The following is a 22,858-nucleotide window of genomic DNA, read 5'->3' as shown; positions in this document are numbered from 1 at the left end:
TATCCCTGTACACTTCAGAGTTCATCCTGCTACTTCTATCAGCTGTAACATCACACGTTATTCTGTGGTCTTCCGGGTCTTTTGTTGTTGTTTAGTCAACCTGTTATTCCATTCTGTTTATAAAAAAATTAAAGTGGTTTGCTGTTGGTTTATTTTTGCATCACTTTGGACCTCATATTGAAAATGCCAGTGGAAAACTGAACAACAGGTCTCACCTAGCCATGGAGCTGCTTTTCAGTCAATTTTCCAACTAATTTTGATCTTCTGAAAATGGGGAAACTCAGAAAATAAGGTCTGTAAAAACCAATAAATCAAAGCTGAAAGTCTGCACTTCAATCACATCTCGATTGTTTGATTTTAAACCATCTGTGGCGGTTCACAGAAGCAAAACTACAAAAGCTTTATCACTGTCTAAATACTTATGAACATTAATGTGATTACGACCAATCACAGGTCACCTGTATGCCCTCCACCTCACCTTTGCAACAGTATCCTTCAGTAGAGAAGTGCCACTTTGTGCTGACTCACCTCATTCAAGCAACAAAAGCTGCTTCTATTTACAGCTCTCGGTGTAAGTTCAACAGCTCTAAAAATGAAATGACTGGAAAATTCCAAGCAACAGTTTGATCTTAACACGAACACTGGGACATACTGATCTATGAGACTGCGTTCATTTTACCTGCATGTGCCTAATAGCAGAAACTGACCTCCATTGCTGAAAAAAATAATGAGTGACCGAGCTCTGTTTCCCCCCAGCCACATCTCTGCTGAAAACTGTTGCCGTCCTCAGTTTGAGATTTTCTTTCTTAACAACATAGCTTTTCACTACAGCTGCATAAAACCCGTCAGTGTGGGCTGTTTTTCGTCCACGCTGCTCCCGCCCAGGTAAGGAGGGACAGCGAGGACTGTCAGCAGTGAGTGAGTGAAGGCAGATGAAGCTGCTGTCGTTGGTCCAGCCCTCTCCTCCGCATTAGCAGCAGCAGCAGCAACAGCAGGATCGCAAGATGGTAGCAGCGCACACTTCTTCACATTCCTCGGAATCTGCCGAGTGGATGATTTGTCTGGATAAGAGGTAATCACTTTATACCATTTCACCCGACCCATCTCAGGCTAGTGTAAGAGCGATGAATTAACGAGGAAATATCGCGATTTGGATTTTTATCCTGTAAGGAACTTGGGCGTTGTGTTTCAGTGGCTGCATTTAAACATTCAAATAAACGGAATTAGGACGTCGTGAGTCCGATCACAGCTTGAGTTAGTGCATCCTTGGACGCGCCAAGGTTACCTTTCCTACAGCCTCTGACCTCACTGTTGACTAAAGGAGTCACGCACAGTGATCCACTTAGCTGTAGAGTTGGGGAAAGCAAAGGCATCAGCTTCAGACTGGGATTTATTAATTATGTCAAATTACTTGCCAATTACTTGGCTCTTTGATGCATTCTACTTACTTCAATTGCTCACTATCTGGGATTATTGTAATAATCAGCAGCAAACTGCTTTCTGTGACTACTGGAAGATCAAAGATCAAATACTGATATCATTATAATAAGACATTAAAAGATATTTAATATGTGTCATGGTTATAATGTATAGTACTTTTTTATTTGAGAGAAATTTGTTCTGCAACTTTTGCCGTGAGCAGTAATGAAATTGCTGAATGCAGGCGGACATAGAGGATTATTGCAAGGGTGGCCAAGCTATGACCATTAACTATATTGGAGTCCTTCAGCTAGCAAAAATCTTTTTTCTGCTTGGCATAATGCTGCAGGAAAATCAGTCAACTTTTCAATCTTGTGCTCTTTTGACTTGATTGTGCCAACATGGCAGCCATGTACAAGTATTACTGAGGACTCATATAAAGTACTGCTTCTTTCTGCTGCTCCCTTATTCACAAACAGTCACCACAGCAGGTAACTCTGCGTGTTTAACCTCATAGATTTTTTTTTTAACGATTGCCCCTCCTTGACTCTTTCTATCTTCTGCTGGATCAAACAGGGATCTTTCACTTTTTAGGTGAATGTGTTAACCTCTACACTATGAAGTCAGAAAAACTGCAGGCAGGCTGGCTTCACCATTTGTTGTGTTGATGGTTTTGTCACAGAGATGTGGCCCTTTAGTCTGTTTTGGCCACGGCCACATCTATCTATCTATCTATCTATCTATCTATCTATCTATCTATCTATCTATCTATCTATCTATCTATCTATCTATCTATCTATCTATCTATCTATCTATCTATCTATCTATCTATCTATCTATCTATCTATCTATCTATTTTAATTCTTACTGCATGTTTTTTTTTTTTTTACATTATTTTTTACATTTACATGCTTAGACAGTTTGGCCAATATGCAAGTATATACTGGATGCAGCTCAGGTGTTAGTGGGTTGCTTACTATTGATCTACAGGATGATGACAATAAGGGGTGCAGCATATATCAAAAGGTCCAAAGTACAACAGCTACACACAGCAAAGTGACACAGGGTGCCAGACGTGTTTACACAGTAATATCCTCTGCTTGCTTGTAGAAGCCACCTGTGTCCCTCAAGTCAAATGGTTCTTGGGTGACTCACCTTTTCCAAACAGCAAACAGCATCCATGAGTCACCCTATCATTCATTTGACACTTTTACATTGAAATTCAGTGGATGATAGACATCTAAGTTTATCCAAACTGCTTGATTATTTAACAGTTTGGAAAAGATTGGTGAATACGAAAAGCAGTTGTGTCATTTCCTGAACTAAGCTCACAGACAAATTACATCTCACTCATCAATACGCTCATTATTTGACATCTCAGGTTGGATTACTGGTCATTAGGTTGATCATTGTTTGCATTGTACAAATTGTAACAAGCTTGCATGATGAAGATAATCGTTTCTCACTTGCACGTCAAACTGGCACTTTCTGCTTTTTTCTCTGTTCTTTCTGTTTTTTTCATCTAGGTCAGTTTTCAAACAGACACTGGCTTTGAAAGTCAGGCTCCCACACATCTCGCTCTTTCTCGCAGTCTCTCTTTCTCTTGCCTTGTCCTGATTATGATAATGCAGGGTAGAAAAACAGAATACATTCAAAGCGGCTGCACTGCTGAACATAGGGTCTTATCAAGGAGTACATACAATTATAGAGGCATAATGTGAGGTTAAAGGTTTCCAGGGAATACACGATGAAAAGTCTTTTTTTTCCCCGCAAGCTGTTACTTAGTGTATTGTAAAACTATAGAGCAGTACATTTTCAAAAAACAAAAGCACAAAGGTTGTTTCCATCTTTGAATTATTGATAATGTTTGGTTTCACTTTTTTTCAAAAGCCGGACCTTGTTTCAAAGGTGATGTAAGCTGCAGTTTATCCACCCACCAGTTACATCAGAGGCTCTGGACTGAGTGTAACAAAAGTGAGACAGGCACAGAACAGAGAGGTAAAAATTCAGTGCAGGGATTAGTGCAATAACAAATGATATTCAGTTTGAACGTGCCATTAAAAATGGAGTCAAAACTGGGTCAGGCTTTTCAATTTAAATAAAAGAACAAAAGAAATTTTTACTCTAAGGTCTGTGCAACTTTGGAAATAAAGCCTTTCTTATTGCTGCAATGCAACTCATGAATGCAGCAGCCGTGCACACTGGGAAATTGACAGTTATTGTTTGAGAGGAACGAAATTATTGGTTCAACAAAAATCTGACTGTAGAATAAAAACAAATTGTTCTAAATGAGACAGATGCGAGAGATAATCTCAAACTAAATTTGGTGTGCTTTTATTAAAGAGTACATATTCTGTTAATTGCTATATTTTTATTCCTGGACTCAGTTAAAATAGGTTTGCATGATCCACAGCTTAAAATAACCCATGCAAGAGTCTTGAGACTTTCTTTTAATTTTTAAGGTGCTCTTGAGCAATAGTTGTCCAACATCCAAACAAGAGCTTTCGAGAAACCTGGAAAACTATTCCCAAAGACTACTTAATTACAAGAAAGAATTTGTCAGAGATTTTGAGGCTGTATTGAAGAATAAATGTGGTCATACCAAATATTGACTTTCAAGTTTGTTAAATAGAATAGTACAGTGTTAGAATTTAATGGTGTCTACTGCAGACTTCATGTTTCAGAGTTCAAAGTAAACTTTACTTAAAAAAAGGTTCAGTTGCTTTGAATGATGCAGGCTCTGCAGCTCTGCAGTTAGCTTTTCATGTAGATTTTTAGTTAACTGTACATCACGCTGTTCTTTGTATTTCTCCAGACCAGCAGAGCGCTCGGGGGCAGATGTTGACATAATCCTGGCACGGCTGAAAAATGTGAAGGCCTTTGAGAGATTCCACCCCAGTTTGCTGCAGCAGATATGCCTGTGCGGATTTTACGAGTGCTTGGAAAAAGGCATCACCAGTAGGTGAAAATGCGAGCTCTGAAACTAATCTGAGGACAAGACGGTGCATCTATTTTTATCTTCTTTTCTCAAACTGTTCCCCCCCCCCAGTATTTCGACAAGGAGATATTGGCACGTGCTGGTATGCTGTTCTCTCAGGTTCGCTGGATGTAAAGGTGTCCGAGACATCAAGTTATCAGGTATAATTTCACGAGCATTACATAAAGCCCCAGATTAAAATGAAGGCTGATGAAGTAATTGATAATTAAAAGAAATCGCTCTCTTCTTTCATACGTATCACACAAGATCACACTCATCTTAATCAATCTTAGCTTCACACACTAATGCTCCAAATTTGCACCCAAAGCTGAATTACTCTTTCTGTGAAGATCTCGGTAACTTTGTAAGCAAAGCTCCACCTGAAATTCATCAGACTTGAAAAATAAAAGTTAGATGAGGGAATATTACTGACCATTTGTTAACAGTGGAACTTTGCACACCTTAGCCTATTTGTCTGGGTGCTTACTGGAGTGATATGTTTGTATCTTGTTGAGTGTATGGAGTGCTCAGGAGTTCTTTAACCTTCGAGAGTTGTGCGATCGGCATAAATTCATTTGCTAAGAATATTACATTTGAACTTCACAGCATTCTCATCTAGTTGAAAGCTTTTAATCCCAATGAAGGAATGATCTAAGAGGAATGTGTGTGATGTTGGTGTGTCTCATGTAGGATGCTGTTACTATATGCACACTGGGGACGGGAACGGCCTTTGGGGAGTCAATCCTGGATAACACTCCCCGACATGCTACCATCATTACACGGGAATTCAGTGAGCTCCTACGCATCGAGCAGAGGGAGTTTAGGTCTCTGTGGGAGGTATGTGCCTCGTTTTGCTCCGTCTATACTTGTTGCAGAGTACAGAAATTATCTGGGTCATTACGATTTGTGGCACATCTCAGATATCAAAGTCTCAAAGTAAGATTTGAAAATGCTATGGAATAAATGTGTCCATAGGAACTAACTTCTCTCATTTTAGTGATAAACAGAAAATTCAGACCGCTTTTGATCATTTGAAGACAAAGCAGCGCCTTATCAGCTGAGTGGGTAGCTCAAAGGCAGCACATGCTGGTTTCCAGTTATCATTTAATTTGTGAGTAACTGAGGGGGCTGCTTAAAGTCAGAGAACAGCCACCTGTCCTAGCTTGTTCTTGTTGCAGCTGAAATGTTAAATCTGAAAACTGTGACGAATTGAGCTGAGCGTTCTCCAGAGCGTAGGTGGTGTACACCACCTGTGGATCAGCGAAGGTTGGGTTATGAATTTATTGTTGGGCCTCTGGAGGAAAAAATCTGTCCAATTCTTTTACTGTAACCTTCTGCTAGTGCTCCGTCTGATTTTGACTTATGAGTGGTTGGTTTATCCCTTTTGACCACTAGATGGAAGTGTAGCTCTGAGGAGAAACTCTCTCTCCAGCCTTGTGTTTTCACTCACACTAGCATCATTTCAGCAGTCATTCAGTGTAAGTATAAAACTGGGCAGTAACATTCAGTATAAAACGTTTAAATACTGTAAATTAAAGACAAACATAATGTTCATGGACCGCTTCAGTCAGAAATATCTCACTCGTCTTTCTGTCTCCTGCTACTGTGAGCCGGTGGGTGCCATGCTGTGTAGAAGTTCCTCTCGTCACTCACCTCCCCCTCAGCTGGGCTGGGTTCCTGAGAGAGAGACAGCCCATTTCCTTTGGGACCAAAGGGCATCAGCAGGTTAAGTTATAGGCTGTGTCTGTTCCAGCACACTGACCATCAGAAGCTGTGTGTGGCTGGATACTTTAATTTGGCTGTGTGTATGCTCACGCGGAAGTTCAACGGGGATACACATTTCACCTCTGCCCCCGGGCGACCTCTTCAGTTCGGTTCGTCTCAAATTAGATTTTCGAGCTTCTGTATCTGGTGTCCAGATTGTCTTATCTCACTCTTGGATCTTTCTGGTCTTGTTTGTTACTTAATATAAAGACTCACTGCAAAGTGATGGTGAAGATGCTGTTTGGCGCATGAAGATAAACAGATACTATTTTTTCGAGGCTTCTGATTTTTTTAAATTAATGAGTGTCTATATTTGGAAAGAGTTTCCCACAGCACCAGTTTCAAACTCAGGTTTGTGAAGGGCGTCACACCCATGATAGATACATTCCTTAGATAATGGCACTGAAATGCTTTCTGCTCAACCTTGGTCCTCTTTGTTGCTTGTTTGACGGTCCATTCTTGTATTTTCTAACTAATAATATTACAGTATAAGTGTTTAAATCTAACTTTAAGACTTGGGCTTGTAAGTATTATTTTGCAGCATCACAGGTACAGCTGTTAAAAGGCAAGGATCTTACCAGGCACTTTTCTGAGTTCTCCAGTGCTCATTATGGTTTTAATGTAGTACGTTTGCACATGGAATTTTGAGGCTTTTTAAAAATTTCTCAAGGTAATTGGTATTTTTGTGTAGGAAAAAAAGGATAATGGGTAGTTTAAAGTTGAAGCTCTCTAAATGATATATGTCCTACGCTGAGATGTCTCCCGTCCTTGCAGTGTTTCTTGTACAGAACTTCATCTAAAAAAACAGAAAAGTGATTTACAGCATTAGCATCAATACATGGATCTTCTATTGTTAGATGTGCTGAGTTAGCCAGCCTGTACCTGAGCAGCACTGCGGTCAAAATTCACACAATCGAGACAGATGATCATTTCTGTATTTTGCAGTTTGTTGGTCATACAAACAGTTCGCCTGAATGTTCTTCCAGGCATATGTGCTTATTTTTTTCCTCCTAGTTTTACTGCAGTGCTGAACGATTGTTTAAGGTGTATCTTGTTACTGGTGGCATCAGACATCAGACTGTGTGAGCCACTTCTGATGTGCTGTGGTGACTCTAAGTTTCCTGCGTGTCTTGATGGTTGCTTTTGCAGATAAAGCTCAGCTGCTTCACAGGGTCTTAATTTAAGCTGAATTGCATTCTGTGGTGCATGATGAATGTTAAGCTGCATGAGGTCAGTGTTCTTACTGCTTCCAGCCCCTGAAAGATTGGGTGAAAAGAAGAATACAGCTTGATTACAGCTAATGTGAGGAGATGGGAAAAGAGTGATGCTAAAGGAAATATATTACCTGCTCCGGTCTGAGCCAAAGGAAGCATTTAAACAAAGCTACACGCCTCCTCCTTCACCACCTCCTCCTCCACCACCTCCTCCTCCCTACAACACAGAACTGTCCCCTTGCCTTTGGCCAAGCAGTCTTAGAAAATTTTGCAAGAGTGAGAACAACACTAGCTTTATTTATGATTATACTCGTGAATAATTTAGTGTATTTTTTCTGTAGGTGTTTCAACCTTCTGTTTGGAATAATACAGTAAATAAAAGAATTACAGAGAGGTGACAAATTGGATAAACGTAACATAGTAAATGCATTTGGGAAAATACTTTGACGTGCCTTAGCACGTTGATTCTTCAAGTCTCCGGAAGTCACTTGGAGTTATAAAGTACACTCACCATTCACCATTTTCCCATTAGAAGTGCCTCAATTCTTTGTGGAATAGATTCAACAGGGTGCTGGAAACATTCTTCAGAGACTGTGGTCCATATTGATATGATAGCATCACAAGGTTACACCACCTTTGTTGCCTTCAAATCTATTACATGACATGTTATCCTGCCTAAAAACCACTTATATAAGGCATGATGGATCCATGCTTTCATGTTGTTTACACCAAATCTTTACCCTGCCACCCACTGCATCAGAACTCGACACAGTGTGCCAATTTTGGCTTCAGTTGTCTGTTTACAGCTGACAGGTGTGGCACCTGGTATGGTCTTCTGCTGCTGTGGCCCATCTGCTTCAGTGTTTCATGTGTTGATTATTCAGGGATGCTCCTCTGTATACCTTGGTTGTAATGATTGGTTGTTTGTATTACTGTTGTCTTCGTCTCAGCTTGAAGCAGTCTGGCCATTCTTCTCTAACATCTGATATCAACAAGAGTTCTCCTAGAGAACTGCTGCTCAGTCACTGGATATTTTCTCTCTTTCAGACCATTCTCTGTAAATCTTAGAGATTGTTGTGAAGAAAAATCCCAGGAGATCAGCAGTTTGTGAAACTCTCAGACCAAGTCGTCTAGGACCAACAACTGTGACACATTTAGTGTCACTTGACCCACCTTTTGCCCCCATCCTTGACCATGTCTACATTCGCAAATCTAATGAGTCGCCTCCAAATTTGAAAGTCGCAGTAAGGAGCAGTTGAACAGATATACCTAATAAAGTGGCTGGTAAATATATATTATCTCAATTGGTGTTTTGATGATGGTTGTCTTGTGAAATGGTCTTTCAGATGATGATAAATTACGTCAACATCTGGTCCACAGGGGGTCAAAGGTTCAGGTTTTGTCCTTTCATTTTCACCATTTTCACCAGTTCATATAAATAAAGGTTTTCTACACTAATGTTAACAAGACACTTTGCTCCATATTTGTTCCTTAAAATGTTGTATGTCTTGGTGTATGACATCTATGCATATTAAAGCCTGAGCGCCCATGCGTGCAATTTTAATATTTATGTTCTTATGCTGAATCGTCCGAGCACCGAGAGCGCCTTTCATGTAGCTCGGCACGTGACAGAAGCTGTCCGTGTGCTTGTTTGTTTAACATAGCAGACATGAGCCAAGCTCAGCATACACAGGGAGGCTGACTGAAGCATAGACGGCCTGGTCATCAGCTTACTCTTTACTTTGTTTCCTGCTTCCGATGGCCACTGTGATTGAAACAACACAATTGTAATTTGTGCTTGTTGGGTGGCAAGGCGGCTGTATTACAATCACATCAGCCTGGGGGCCGCCTGGACGGGAGGCTTTGTTATCTTCTATCAGATCTGACAAAGGGAGTTTTATAGGCATGTGCACACTCAACATATAGTATATTGAGTAAAATGGAATTACAGATGCTTATATGTGTAGTGTTTTCATCCTTAGGGCAGGTCTGTTGGTTGCTGAGCCCAGCAGGGAGGTTGGTATGTCAGTATCATCAGTCTATAGAAGCAACCCGGTGTGCAACCCGTGGAAAAAAGTGATGAATAGGAAGTGGCAGGGATGCAACATGCCCTCTAGAGTCTGAGGACTGGGTAAGGGGGAGGTTGGAAAAATCAGGCCACATATATCCTCTGATAGGAGCGGTCGGTGGATACGTGCAACGAAAGGGCAGGAAGATTGTATCAACATAGTATAATTGCCTTATCTCCGCCCAGAGTTGTTACATCATCGTAAGCCTGCAACATGAATTTCTGTAAAATAAAACAGCACCTGTGAAGCTGCAGCTGCCCTTGCTGATCTTTGTAATCCTATTCAGCTAGACTAGAAGAATTGCTCCGTGGATAGCAATGTGGCTGACTGACTCATCACAGTCATTGTGTCAAGAGGATGAACCCTGTTGACTTTGTTGACACACGTTTATTTTTTATTTTTTTACGGCAAACCAGATTTTACAACCAACTATGATAACACTGCCAGCATGGCTGCTTATTTTTCTTAATTCACAAAAACAGAGCCAAATTGCAAGGCAGAGTAATGCAACCAGCGTCCCCGACCTCAGTTAAGCTTGCAAGTTAAGGCACATAGTCCTACAGGTCAAATTTGTGACACGAGAGGAAAATAAGGAAAATGGGATATCTTCTTCTTCCACTGTCTTTATCAGCTACAAAAGATAATTTATGCTATTGCCTGTTCAGTACAAGCCTGTATTAATTCAAATTCAAGATTGTTAAATCAAAATATGATTTGATTTGCAAAATTCTCTTGAAGTTGTTGCAGAATCTAGGCCCCTTATTGTTCTCTCGGCTGGATGTGACAGGCTGTCAGATTTGACAGTGACACACTCACCTACACCTGTGTGATCAGTGTGTGTTTCAGCACCTTCTCTCATTAGTAATCCCATTTTCTTCTCTGTCTTAGATCAATAGCTGTAGAAACTGAATAACTATTTAAATTTGTAGGTATTTTCATATTGTCTTATGTTGAGAAATTAGAATGTAAATGACAAAATACTTAATAAATAAGTAAAATGACTCTCGGTTGTTTTTGATGGATTAAGAGAGATAAGACATGTGATGTGACTAATTAATAATTAAAATATTTTTAAAATAAATAAACATCCATTAGATGACACTTGGTGTAGTATTTTGCTTTCTGGCTTCTTTTACTTTCTACTTTTTCACTTTGCTGATGATATATTCTTTGTATGCACTCCCTGGCCATGTCATTAGTTATACCTTGCTTCATTAGTTAATGGGGACTCTCTTTTAACTTCATGCTTTAAATATTTGTAGCATAGATTCATCAACGTGCTGGAAACATTCTTCAGAGATTTTGATCTATATTGGTATCATAGCATTACACAGTTGCTACAGATTTGTCTTTTCCACAATTTGAATACAGTTAACTCTATGTCATGTTTGCGTCAATCAATCTCAGGTATGATTTAGGCTCAAAATGTGCCCTAAAGAATATAAGGCAGGATGGATCTGTGCTTCGATGTTGTTCATGACAAATTCTGACCACACCCTACAGGAGACATCCCAGATTGGGACCTTCTAAAAATGCGATTTAAACTTCAGCAGGTCATCTTAATCGTGTTGTTGAGTTGCTGCCATGTGGTTGACTGATCAGATATTTGTGTTAACAAATAATTGAACAGGTGTATCTAATGAAGTGGCCAGTGAGCATATAGGTTAAACACTTAATAGTGTGAATAATCACCTCCAGGAATCCAATATGGCTGTCTTGTGGCTCCGATAAGTAACAAAGTCAGAGATAAGATTCAGATTTTCTCTGTTCTTGAAAGGGACATTGATATGAATTTAAATCTTTATGTATCTCTACTACCGCAAATATGAAGCTAGTATTGGGTTATTTTGATAAGTTACACCGGGAAATACGCAAAACAACATTTTTTTTCCTTTTCGAAAAAACACAACACAACTGATTGGTTCAGTGTCTGTGCTGCACAGTTTTTATGTACTTCTTCAGCCTTTTATAAGACACACATAAGTTCTGGAAATGCAATAAAAACAACTCATTAACTGTCAACTCACACATTTTTAATGTCATATGTCAGACAACCATAAAAAGGCAAAATACAAAAATGAGCAGTGTTTTAACTCTGTTTTAACTGCAAAAAGCTGTTGTTTTATGAGACAGCACAGCTGTACTGAGTCATATTCTGTTTAAAGATTGGCACAATTTTTCAGTGGAAAATTAAAGTGCACTAAACTGGAAACACTGAACTGTTTTATATTACTTATTGGGTGTAGCTCAGCAGCCTATGCTACTCATTCAGCATGTACTACCTATGTATTTTTAATTAAAGTTTTTCTTTATATTGTATTCATAGCTTCTTGGTATTCTAAAGTATTTTTCAACCATTTCCCTGTTTAATTTCTTAATATTGATTGAAGTATATTGAAGTATATACTTCAATATATACTGGCAGATGTCAAACACCTGACAAACTAGAAGCAGGGTGGTACTTTTCCAAGTATAACACATAATGTGCAAAGCCACAAGACTTTTTCTGTCTGCAGACGAAAACATCCAAACATCCAAATATCAGTTTTTAGACTTTACTTGAAATAAAAATCAAACCACAATTCAGCTTTGATTGGCACATCTGCAGTTCATTGCAGTCAGTTTTATCTTCCTGAACATTAGTCTTCGCATCCTGTCTGTGATTGGCTTTTGCTCTTGCTTTATGAAGGTGGCCATGCTGAAAATGAGCAGGATTGTGTGAATAGATAAGCTTGAGCTTGTGACAGAGAGAGGGAGAGAGAGGGAGAGATTGAGCATGCTCTCCCGTGTGCTCGGTGACTGGAGTTGAGTAATCACCTAGCAACTGCTGCTCAGAAGAAGTCAGCAGCTGACTGGCACACTGCTGAGCTCTCCGGCTGAGACGGTCTGCTCGCACTGCTCTGAGAGCAGTTTTGAGGGCGTTGCTGGATCCTGCTGGACCATGCTGACTGTGACCTGCGACAGACTGCTTGATACCCTGGAAATCTTAAAATCAGACATACATGCTTGGAGTGTTTGCCAACATCTGGATTAAGAGAGCGTGGCGAAGCTTTCAGTAGCAGGCTGCATGGGACTCTGGTAGCATCTTTAGGTAACATTTGCAAAGCTTTCCAGCGATAAAAAATTGATTTGTTGCATTTGAAACAAAATGTAGAAATGAAAAATGCTTCATAGAAATTTATCTTTCTAGTTGCAGGATAGTTACCTTGTAATTACCGGGGCAAATTTAGATATATGAGGATAACCTGAATGTTCAGTTTAAAAGCTTAAATTTACTTTTTTCAGTCCTACCTCATGGTTTGAATTTAGTTTGGAAGAAAATCTATAACTGTAGAAATGAAGCTCTTTTCCCTAAATGGTTTCCCTTTAACTCAAAGCATCCCTATAAATATTCAGAATAACTGCTGAATACTTTCAGAACAGTTTGCACTACGTTTGCTTATGTAATCTCTCGTGAATCATTCAAAATACAGGCGTGCATTCATGCACGGTGATGCTCACAACGCAGTAACGTACTCAAGCGTGAAAGACCGTGAAGGAACTTGAACTGAGACTGCACTGAGATGACCCGGTTAATAGCTTCACTGATCTGCTGTTATGACATAGATAATATAAAACATATATGTCATCTCTTTAAAGTACACCACCTTTGTGCATTAGATGCTTATTTTGCAATTTTCAAATCACGGTGACAGTTTTTTTAGTTGTTTAATGCATATGGAAAAACATAAAATGACATATCATAAGAGAACAGGGTTAAGAGATGTATAAGAGCACATCCAGACTTATTCATTTGATCTTTCAAACGCCACTATACTTACACGCTCCTAGCTAACGTGACGCTTACAGCATTACGTGGCTCGTCTGTCAGTTTGAACCGTGTTTTTGGATGTTTGTGACCTTTTCTGGTTGAATCCTTCCTAACAAATTAAGATGAGCAAATGGAAATCTAAATTTTGGCTCTTTAAAAAAAAGTCAGATGTGCACTAATGACTGTCAGTGTTTGTTACTGCACAACAAGCAATCACCAAGGGTGATATTAGATATTACACTTACACAAAATAACAAAAAAATAAAAGTAGTGATCCTCTCTGAGAGATTATGATGCAAAATTAATTAAAAAATCTTGACTTCACTATTGTTAATCTGTGGTATTGCTCAGAAGTGCAAGATTACCTTTTCTGTTGAAATCTGCTCACTTTTAGTCTCTATAGAGTGAATGTGGACAAACATTACATTTGAACCTTTTGTTTTCAGAAATTTCAGGAACATAGTTTTTTTATTATTTATAATTCTTTGAACTTCATCCTTTGTTCTGGGTTCAGCTTTGAAGATGCTACTTCAAATGAGTAAATTCATATTTTTAAAGCATGTTTATACCTCATTTCTATACTTCAGGTTGAAAAGGGGACCTTTTTAAGCTGCTCTTTGAGTTGAACTTTTTAGATCTATTATCTATAGTTCTGCTTTTACTCCGAGCATTCGACTCCAACGATGAGCTTTTTCTCATTGCAATTGTTTGAAATATTTATGAAATATAGAGTTTTTGCACAAAGGTAAAAACCAAACTTAACAGTAAGTGAAATGTAATTGTAAAAATGAATAGAAAAAAATGGATGAAAACAATATTCCCATGTTGAATTTACACCACAGTGTCCTATTTCACCATGTTTGATGTCCAAAACTGTAAATAATTGTAAATAATAATTTCATGATGTGTTGGTCTGCTCTATTATCAGTTTAAACAGCATCATTCTTAGTTTTGAAGTATTTGTAAAATTACTGATCTGCTTTAAGCAAAAGTTCATGAATTTAGTCATGGAAATAAAACAGTCATTCATTTGGATAAAGGGTTGAATCAAAAACTGTGGGCTGACTAATCCATTGTGCTTGCTGACTTAATGACAAACTGTGAAGGATAATTTGATTTGCATATCTTATTTGGTCTTTCTAATTGATGCTTTGCACATTATGCTGTCAGAATCAGCTCAAGTACAAGTGTGGATGTTATTTTCCAAACTGCTTGTGAGTCCTAATACGGACTCTGTGTTAAAAACTTGAACCAGTACATTCTCCCTTCCTAAAGATACTTTCACACAACCATCATCAGGGTTCACAGAAAATGGACTTAAAAGAGAAAACATCCAGTGAGCAGCTATTCTCTGGGTTAAAATAGCTTGGTGATGTCACAGGTCAAAGGCGAATTGATAAAATGCTTACAGCTGTTATAACACTTGCCAGCAACACTTGTTACAACCAACGTATGCAGAACATCATCTCTGAAAGCAGAACACATTGAAAATTAGAAAATTAGAAAAAACATTACTGCTACAACATTTGGATAGTTTGATCACAATTTGTTGTAAACAACATGAAAGGTGGTTCATGTTCACTTTGTGGTGTAATTGCTGTGAATAGTGTAGTGCTGTATGCGCCCCTGAGTGCCAATCAAGCATCTTTTTTTTTTCAATGCAATTCAGTTTTATTTATACAGCACCAAATCACAACAGTCGCATCAATGCACTTTATATTGTAAAGTAGACCCTACAATAATACATACAGAGAAAAACCAAAGAATGTCTTTCCCACTGTGAGCAAGCACTTTGGCAACAGTGGGAAGGAAAAACTCAATTTTAACAAGAAGAAATTTCCAGCAACGGATGTATCGCCAGATATGTTATTTATTTGTTTATTTATTTATTTATTTTTGCCTGTCCTGTTTGGCTCTTTTGCCATCATAATTATTGTCTAAAGGCAAAGAAAAATGTCCAACAGATTTACTTTACCAACCCAGCCTTGCCGTATTGGTCTATTTGAGTCGCCTTTTATTGTTTATTTTATTTTAACCTGCTAAATACGGGACAGACTTGACTGGGGAAAAGAAAGAGAGGAATCAATCAAGCATCATTTAAAGGCCAAAGCCTACCTGAGTATTGTTAGTGTCCATGTTGTCATGGTTGAAAGATTTCTGGATCCAAGTTACCTACCAAAGTTAAGGACTTTAATTATAATAAATGATCAAAAAGGCTGAATCAAAGTTGGCTCTAAATTCAGTCTTAGGAATAAGGTAATGTCTGAGAGGCACAGTTAGACTGGGCAGGTATGGCTGAGTAGGGCTACTGCGAGTTTGGTGAGTTTGATGAGTCTGGCAGACCACAGAGCAGCAGATGCTGTTGCTATTTTATTGAGAAATAAATATTTGAATTAGCATTTCAGAGGAGCAATCCCGGCACATTTAGACAGCTTAATAAACGAGCCTCATAAAATGTCAGAAATGACTTTTGCGCCAAATCTACTTATCAAAGTAATTGTAGTATAGCTGCAGTTTGAACCAGTCTAGCTGATCTGCGAGCTGATTTGATGCTCTAATAATCTTCTAATCTGGATGAAAGCAATAAAGGCCAGTGAGTGAATAATCAGACTGATTCATTTCAGTTAAGCAGCAGTTTGACATTTCAGGAAGTACGCCTCGACGAGATTGTTGCCTCTCTAATGTCTGGCTTATAAATGCTAATTTTCTCCAGAAGATACCGACTAGATTGTTTTATGTTGTGTTTTTATACATTAAAAATATAACTGTCTAACTATTTGTTTAACTTGTTACAAAGAAATAAGAAATGTCCGTTTTGAATGTTCCCTTTGCAGTATGGTAAACGAATCTGCATGAAGCTTTACTATTTCTTAAAAGAGCGTAAACATGAGAGTATGGATTTTTAGAAGCAAAACCACAACTAACTGTTATTACTATTTGATGCATTTATAAAAAAGAAAAAAATACATTTATTAAATAAAAGAAAATGATATACATTTTGAACTAATTTTCTCATCCGAGACTTTTATGAAAAAACGAATATGTTTTTTTTTCATTTAATATACCATCAAACCAGAAGAAACTGAGTGAAGAATGATGATAAAAAATGACATCCGAGTGAGAAACTTCTTTTTTAATGACTTAAAAGATTTTATTATTACATGCCTGATGTTTTAAAATAAAACAAAGACAGTTTTTATACAGGCAAAAGGTTAGACAGTCCTGAAAACATGGCAGGTTACAGTGAGCTGGTATTAAAACAATTCCCTGCAGAAAATATCGTGTTGTGTATCACAAGAGTCAAAGACGTCATTACGAATAAAATAGAAACTGATTGCTTTTTACACACCTGACAGTGGTCCTAATCCCCCTCGAAAACAACGCTCCCATCCCATCTGCTGCATTCAGTCCCTCAGGGAGCATGGCTTTACTGGCTCAGAGGGATTGAGTTCATTTGTTCATGCGTGCCTCAGTTTAATCCTAAATCCTTTAATTGTCAGCCAAGATTGATAGAATTGCCGGACTCTGACTGAATCACTGCTTTTGCATTGATTAATTTAAAATTAAATATCTTGTTTTGCATGTTCACAGCAGGCACATTATCAAAATCGGAGCTTGGAGAGCTTATATCTTTTAGTATCTTGGTGAGCAACAAGTCAAGTTACAACCTGAGGCCACTGAGGTATATCTAAAAGGCTTGAGGGAAAAGGTTGTGTGCCACTGAGGGCTTGCTTAAGTGATTAACTGACTTCAGAGTGCAGAATTGAGTTTAAAGCATGACCTCTGAGTACGCTGCCATCAGAGGAACAAAGGGCTCTAGAGTTCTTGCCTTCATTCAGTCTCCACTGACCAGAAGATAGGATGGTGGGGAAAATTGGTCTGGCACTAAGTGGTCCTCAATCAGTTTTTTATTGACCTATTACGCAGTGGCTGCAGCACATAATCAGTTTTTGTTTGTCTTTCACCCCATATTAATCTTGAGTTGTCAATCTACTTGGCAAATTCCTATTAAGAAGATATAATTTTAACAATCAGCTGTGTTGGAGTGATGTATTTATGTATGCAGATCTCGTTATTTGATTGACAAAGTTTAAAATACGATAACAAATGCACACTCACTCAATGCTTTATTATTTGTACCTTTTTAGTACCAGTTCAACCCAATTCTGTCTTCAGATATGCTTTAGTTTTTTGTGGAACAACAAAGAAACATTCCTCAGAGATTTTCAGATATGCAGATTCTTCAGCTGCATGTCCATGATGAGAATCTACCACATCCCAAAGGTGCTCTATTGAAGCTCCGCTGACTATGGAGGTGACTCGCATACAGTGAAATCATTGTCATATTCAAAAATAAAGCCTGAGTTAATCTGAATTTTGTGGCACATTAACCTGGTGCAAGCAGCCATCAGAAGGTATACACTGTGTATGGACCTGGTGTGGTCTTCTGCTGTACTTTCAGAGATGTTCTTCTGCATACATTGCATGTTAAAAATGGTTATTTGAATTACTGCTGCCTTCCTATCAGTTCAAAGCAGAACTGTTGCTCACTGAATCTTTTCTCTTTTTAGACTATTATCTTTAAAGTCTAGAGGTGGTTGTGTGGGAAAATCCCATCAGATCAGCAGTTTCTGGAGTTTCAGCCCGTCTTCCGACAACAATCACGGCATGTGCAAAGTTCCTTAAATCCCCTTTCTTCCCCAAATGCTCAGATCGTACTTTAGCCGGTCACCTTGACCATGTCTACATGCCTAAATGCATCAAGCTACTGCTGTGTGACTGGCTAAGTGTACGTTATTAAAAGGTAGTTGTCTGTACCATCTAACTATACTTTACTTCCAAAGCTGGCTGAACACAATTTGTACAGTAATATGCTGCTAGGAAAACAGTGTTAGTTTAAAAATCACAGAAATAATTTGGAATTAAATGGTATTCTATGCATCTTTTTAGTGTTTTTTATTCCTGAATTTGAAAAAAAAAAACCTGTCTCGCTGGTTACTGTTGGAGTGTCCTATTAGTGCTCCAGTGTCATAAACATTGCATTTGTAAGTGCACGGGTGCAGTATGATGTTCATTATGTAATATCTGTGCTGCCTCAGGACACAATTATGGTACGAGGGAAGTATACTTGTATTGTCTTGCTGTGCTTGTTCTGTGGCTCTCTGCAGTTGGAACAGCATTAATGGACATGTACTTAGTGGCAAAAAGAAATATGCAACATACAAGAGGTATTTGTATGTGGTTTTCCCCTATTTTTAATAATTATGCACTGAACCGTTCTTACATTTGCATGTTAGGACTAATAAGAATGAAATATCATCAGACACCCGAAACCCTCATTGACTTTTTATTTTTTCCACACAGCCTAGAGACAAGTGATGACAGTGGGGGTGATTTCTATTCCTCTTGTCCTGCCTTTGTTAGACAACACATTAATGAGAGGCAGAGATGGGAAATGCTGGAAAAGAGGGAGCTAAAGAACATGGAAAGACATTTAAGAAGTATAGATTTTTGAGTCCTAGAGTGATTCCTGAGACACATTTAAGTATTTTTCCAGTTATTGTGATCTTTTTGCTGCCATAGATCATCAGCCACCTTGATGAGTCAGAAGCAGCTAAATAAAGGCCATCGAGAGTATATTTTAATTTCAGTTTTGGTGTAATAATGATGGATTGACTCCACCTGTATGCATTTATTTGATTCCTATTGATACATATTATATATATATTATACAATTTACTTTACATTAAACATTATTTTATTTACAAGTGTAACTGGTATTTGCTTTTATTTTTATAGAAATATCATCACTGTATGGCTGGACTACTCGCCCCACCCTATGGTGTCATGGAAAGCGGTTGTAACGCAGACAGTAAGTGACCTCGTTTGGACCTAACAACTATATATTTCATTCCTAACTTTGTCAGTTATTATTAGCAGTTACGCCATCATAATCAACAAATGCCTCAAAATCACAGCCTGTCCTGTGATTTTGAAGCGTTCACTGAACATTGCATAAAATGTCATGCTAACATTCAACTGTAAAATGTCGCAGTGCTGATGCTCCGACACGTTTAAACACAGTAGCTTGTACAGATGGTTATAGTCTTAAAAGCTTGTGGATTTGTTTTACTTTCAGCAGCTTTTATGTCACAAATGATAAAACATTTTTGTGGCCGACGGTGTAGAGAGACAGGAAATTTAGAGAAAGGGCGCCTCCGTTTCACTAAATGAAATGGAGCAGGAGTACAGGCAGAAAAAAAGTACTCACTGCTGATGTGCTTCCTAATTGCTCGGCTGTCATGCCGTCCTCAAGTTGATTCAGTTTACTTCAGTGTTAGTATGTTGATTGTTTTCAGAGTTTATCAAGATGAAGAAGAAATTCTTCATTTTACAGTAAATGGCTCCTCTGACTTTATAAATGTTTTTACAAACAACCAATTTTTCTGCTCCTACGAATAAAAAGGATCTTTTATTGTATTTCTTTCTGACTAACTCCATTACTGTTGGAACCTCTGGCATTGTGTCGAGGCTGATACTATTATTTCTGCTTTTCTGTTGCAACCTAACTTGATATTGACTTTGCTCTGCTCAAACAGAGCACTTAACTTGCTTCAAAGTCACGTATCATAAAAATGATGAACGGCAGTCCATAAATCCATAGTCTGCTGGTTTACCAACACTGGGGTCACTGTCTATTGTTATGTATTTTTAATGATGATGGACATATTTGAAAGAAAATGCTTTTTAAAGATTTTCTTGTAAAGAACTCCCAGCCTCAAACTTACAGTCCCTAAAGCTAAGATTTTATTAACTACTGTAGCTTTTAAAAGTGGATGTGCCTTTTTGGTTGCTGCATGCTTTGCTGCAGCAATATAAGAGCTGGGGTTTGAGTATTTTTGCAGCATAGAGTTGAGTACTGAGGGGTTTTACAGCCTGAACTCGATGCACGGATGCAGAAAGACATAAGTCACACAAGCACCGGCGGCTCGAGGCTGAAGCACTCTCCTGTGCAGAGGCTCAGCCGCTTTGTTACTGTCACAGCAAATCAAATGAATTAAACATGTTTTAAACTGTTTTCTTACAGTGCGCTTTTAAATCACTTTGTTATTAACAGGTCAGCATTGTTTCCTTCACTCCAGTCATGCACTCCACCTAAGCATGCATTTGTTTGGCCACTACAATGGAAAATATTTCTTTCCTGGCAAATGACTAACACTTGGTTTAACTTTCACTTTACTCTACATTCCTGGTTGAATGAACGGACTGATATCACAGCTTTGCAAACAGAATGATGGGCAGATGTGTTAACTTCTGTAAACATGCACAAATTCTATACAAACACATAACATGAAAAATATAATTCATACTAAAACCGTGCAAGGCTGGTACATGTCTTTAATGTTAGCATGAAATGCAATGACCCTCTCTGCTGCTGAAGGTTTCAATAAAATGCAGAAATCCTCCGGGCTGAACCACGTATACAGTAGGTTATATAAGATGTTTGTGCTTTCAGTGTTTTTCACTCTTTTTTGCACTTGTGGTGAGGAGAACTTTGGGGAAATTTATTTTTTTAAGGATTAATATTAAACAGAAACCATGATGTCAACTGTAAAAGCAACTATGTATGGAGTTTTTTCACAAAATGTTAGGATGTAAACATTTTTCCATCCTGTACTAAAAGTGAGTACTTTTATTTTTATTTTTGACAGTTGTTTGCACGCTGGCAGTAGAGCAGATAAAATGTAGAAAGAAATGAAACAACGCGATACAATTTTAGGCATGTAGATATTTTCAAGACATCTTTGAACGTGGTTTGGTTGTTGGTTCTTGACAGGCTGGTTGGAGTATTTCAGAACACAACTTACAGTATTGGTTTACAGAGAATGGTCAGAAGAAGAGCGGGAGTTCTCTTCGTAAATATGCCTTGTTGAAGCCAAAGGTCAGAGAAACATGGCCAGACTACTTCAAGCTGATTTAAAGGCAAGAGTAACTCAATTAACCATGTGTTACAACCAAGGTTTGCAGAAGAGCAACTCTGCATATGTAACACATTGAACACAGAAGCAGATGGGCTGCAGCGGCAGAAGACCACAGTGGTGCCACTCCTGTCAGCTGAGAACAGGAAACTGAAGCTACAGTTTGCACAGTGTCACCAAAACTGGAAAAACACCAAAGATGTCCAGCTGAGAAATCTGCAGCAACTATGTGATGTTATCGTGTCAATGTGAGCCAAAATCAGCACCTTGTTGAATGTATGCCATGAGTAATGAAGGCACTTCTGAAGTCAGGGTGGTCCAACAAAAAGAAATAGTATGAAGAAAGTGTAGTAATGCAGGCCAACATAGTCTGACATTCAAACCACTGACAGTTGTTCTACAGAGTCTATGGAGGAACCTAATTATTCAGCATAAAAAAAATGACCATTGAACAGTCTAAGGAGCTTGGAAAGAAAAGCTTCCGAGAAGCTTCTCGGATGAGAGGAGGTGGAGGTGACTGAGAATCTTCACACCACCACTGAATATTCAGGATGCAATTTTTAATTAAAAAATTCTAACAGAACATGTACAGTATATGCAACTTTTTTGTTTTCAAGGATTAGTTGATTTTTGTTATAGTAAATTTGAGTCCCCTGTAAAGCTTCTTGTGTGTGTGTTTTACTTATAACTTTAGCGGACATCTCAGTGATTATAAAGTCTTTTTTTCTCTGCAGCTTTGCAGGATCTTTACAGATCCTTCATGACTAACATACATCCTCTGTTTTTCCCCACCAGGACTGCCTGACAAAGAGAACATAAGCAACAACTCGTTTGTTGTCTCCAAACCTCTGAATAAGGTAATTCCTCTGTCTCTATTTAGGATGAAACCTTTTCATTTTATGAGGCCGCAAGAGCATCCTGTACTGTTGCTCACCTCCTCAGTGGGGCACAGAAATAAGTGTGGAATGTGAAGTTTGTTTAAAGTTGCTCTAAATATAAACACAGTACTGGATTTCTCGTCTCCATCCAGAACAGTTCCTGTCCCCTCTCCTGCTGTCATTTCCTGACCACTGAGTTGATAACGCTGCACTACAGCAGATTTATGGAGCTACATGCGTTGTTCACTTATGGAGTTTAGCCACATCACAATCGCTCTCTTGCACAAAAAGAGAAACTGAAAGTGTGCATTCTTGTTATGTAACCGACAAAGACAGAATTAATTTACTATAACATATATAAATAAGCCCAGTTTCTTTGGCAACTGAGTGGTCTAATGTCTTGTAAATAAATGATGAGGCTTTAAAGCTTTCACATAAATGCATGACTTGCACTGCTCTCTGAAGCATTCAGAATGCATTTTAAATGTCAAAGTCCTGCAGCCCACCCCATGGCCATCCTCAGCTGGAAAAATCAAAAACAACAACAACAACAACAACAACAAAAAAGCACTCCCAGACTGTAATTCACAGTATCTGTGTCCCATTAAAGCAACTGAATGCATCAGTCAAGACTCTGCTAACGGAACGGTATGGAAAGTAAATAAAAAGTAAATAAAAATCAAATTTGAATGCAATAAAATCATAATGTCAGCTGTGAGTCATGCAGTAACAGCGAGGATGAGATCC

General features: G+C 38.4%; 1 protein-coding gene across 3 annotated transcripts in view; it reads left to right on the top strand.

The window, feature by feature from the left end:
* Window positions 1-927: 927 nt before the first annotated feature.
* rapgef4a (Rap guanine nucleotide exchange factor 4a) overlaps window positions 928-22,858 on the top strand; it is a 36,937-nt gene continuing 15,006 nt past the window's right edge. For 2 of the 3 annotated variants that reach the window (XM_085249305.1, XM_085249304.1), the window contains exons 1-6: window positions 928-1,072; window positions 4,235-4,377; window positions 4,469-4,557; window positions 5,087-5,233; window positions 19,054-19,126; window positions 22,029-22,090. In XM_085249305.1, coding sequence (XP_085105431.1) covers window positions 1,005-1,072; window positions 4,235-4,377; window positions 4,469-4,557; window positions 5,087-5,233; window positions 19,054-19,126; window positions 22,029-22,090 — 582 coding nt within the window. In that variant the 5' untranslated portion in view covers window positions 928-1,004. Of the gene's footprint in view, window positions 1,073-4,234; window positions 4,378-4,468; window positions 4,558-5,086; window positions 5,234-12,296; window positions 12,535-19,053; window positions 19,127-22,028; window positions 22,091-22,858 lie in introns of those variants that run through there. The other variant, XM_085249306.1, reaches the window with a different exon arrangement.

The sequence above is a fragment of the Mchenga conophoros genome, linkage group LG16, assembly GCF_057382185.1.
Source record: "Mchenga conophoros isolate Kocher_MC1m ecotype Shallow Benthic linkage group LG16, M_conophoros_male_GT1.1, whole genome shotgun sequence".
Lineage (NCBI taxonomy): Eukaryota > Metazoa > Chordata > Actinopteri > Cichliformes > Cichlidae > Mchenga > Mchenga conophoros.
Note: the sequence above shows the minus strand (reverse complement) of the source record. Positions and strands in the feature narration are given on the sequence as shown.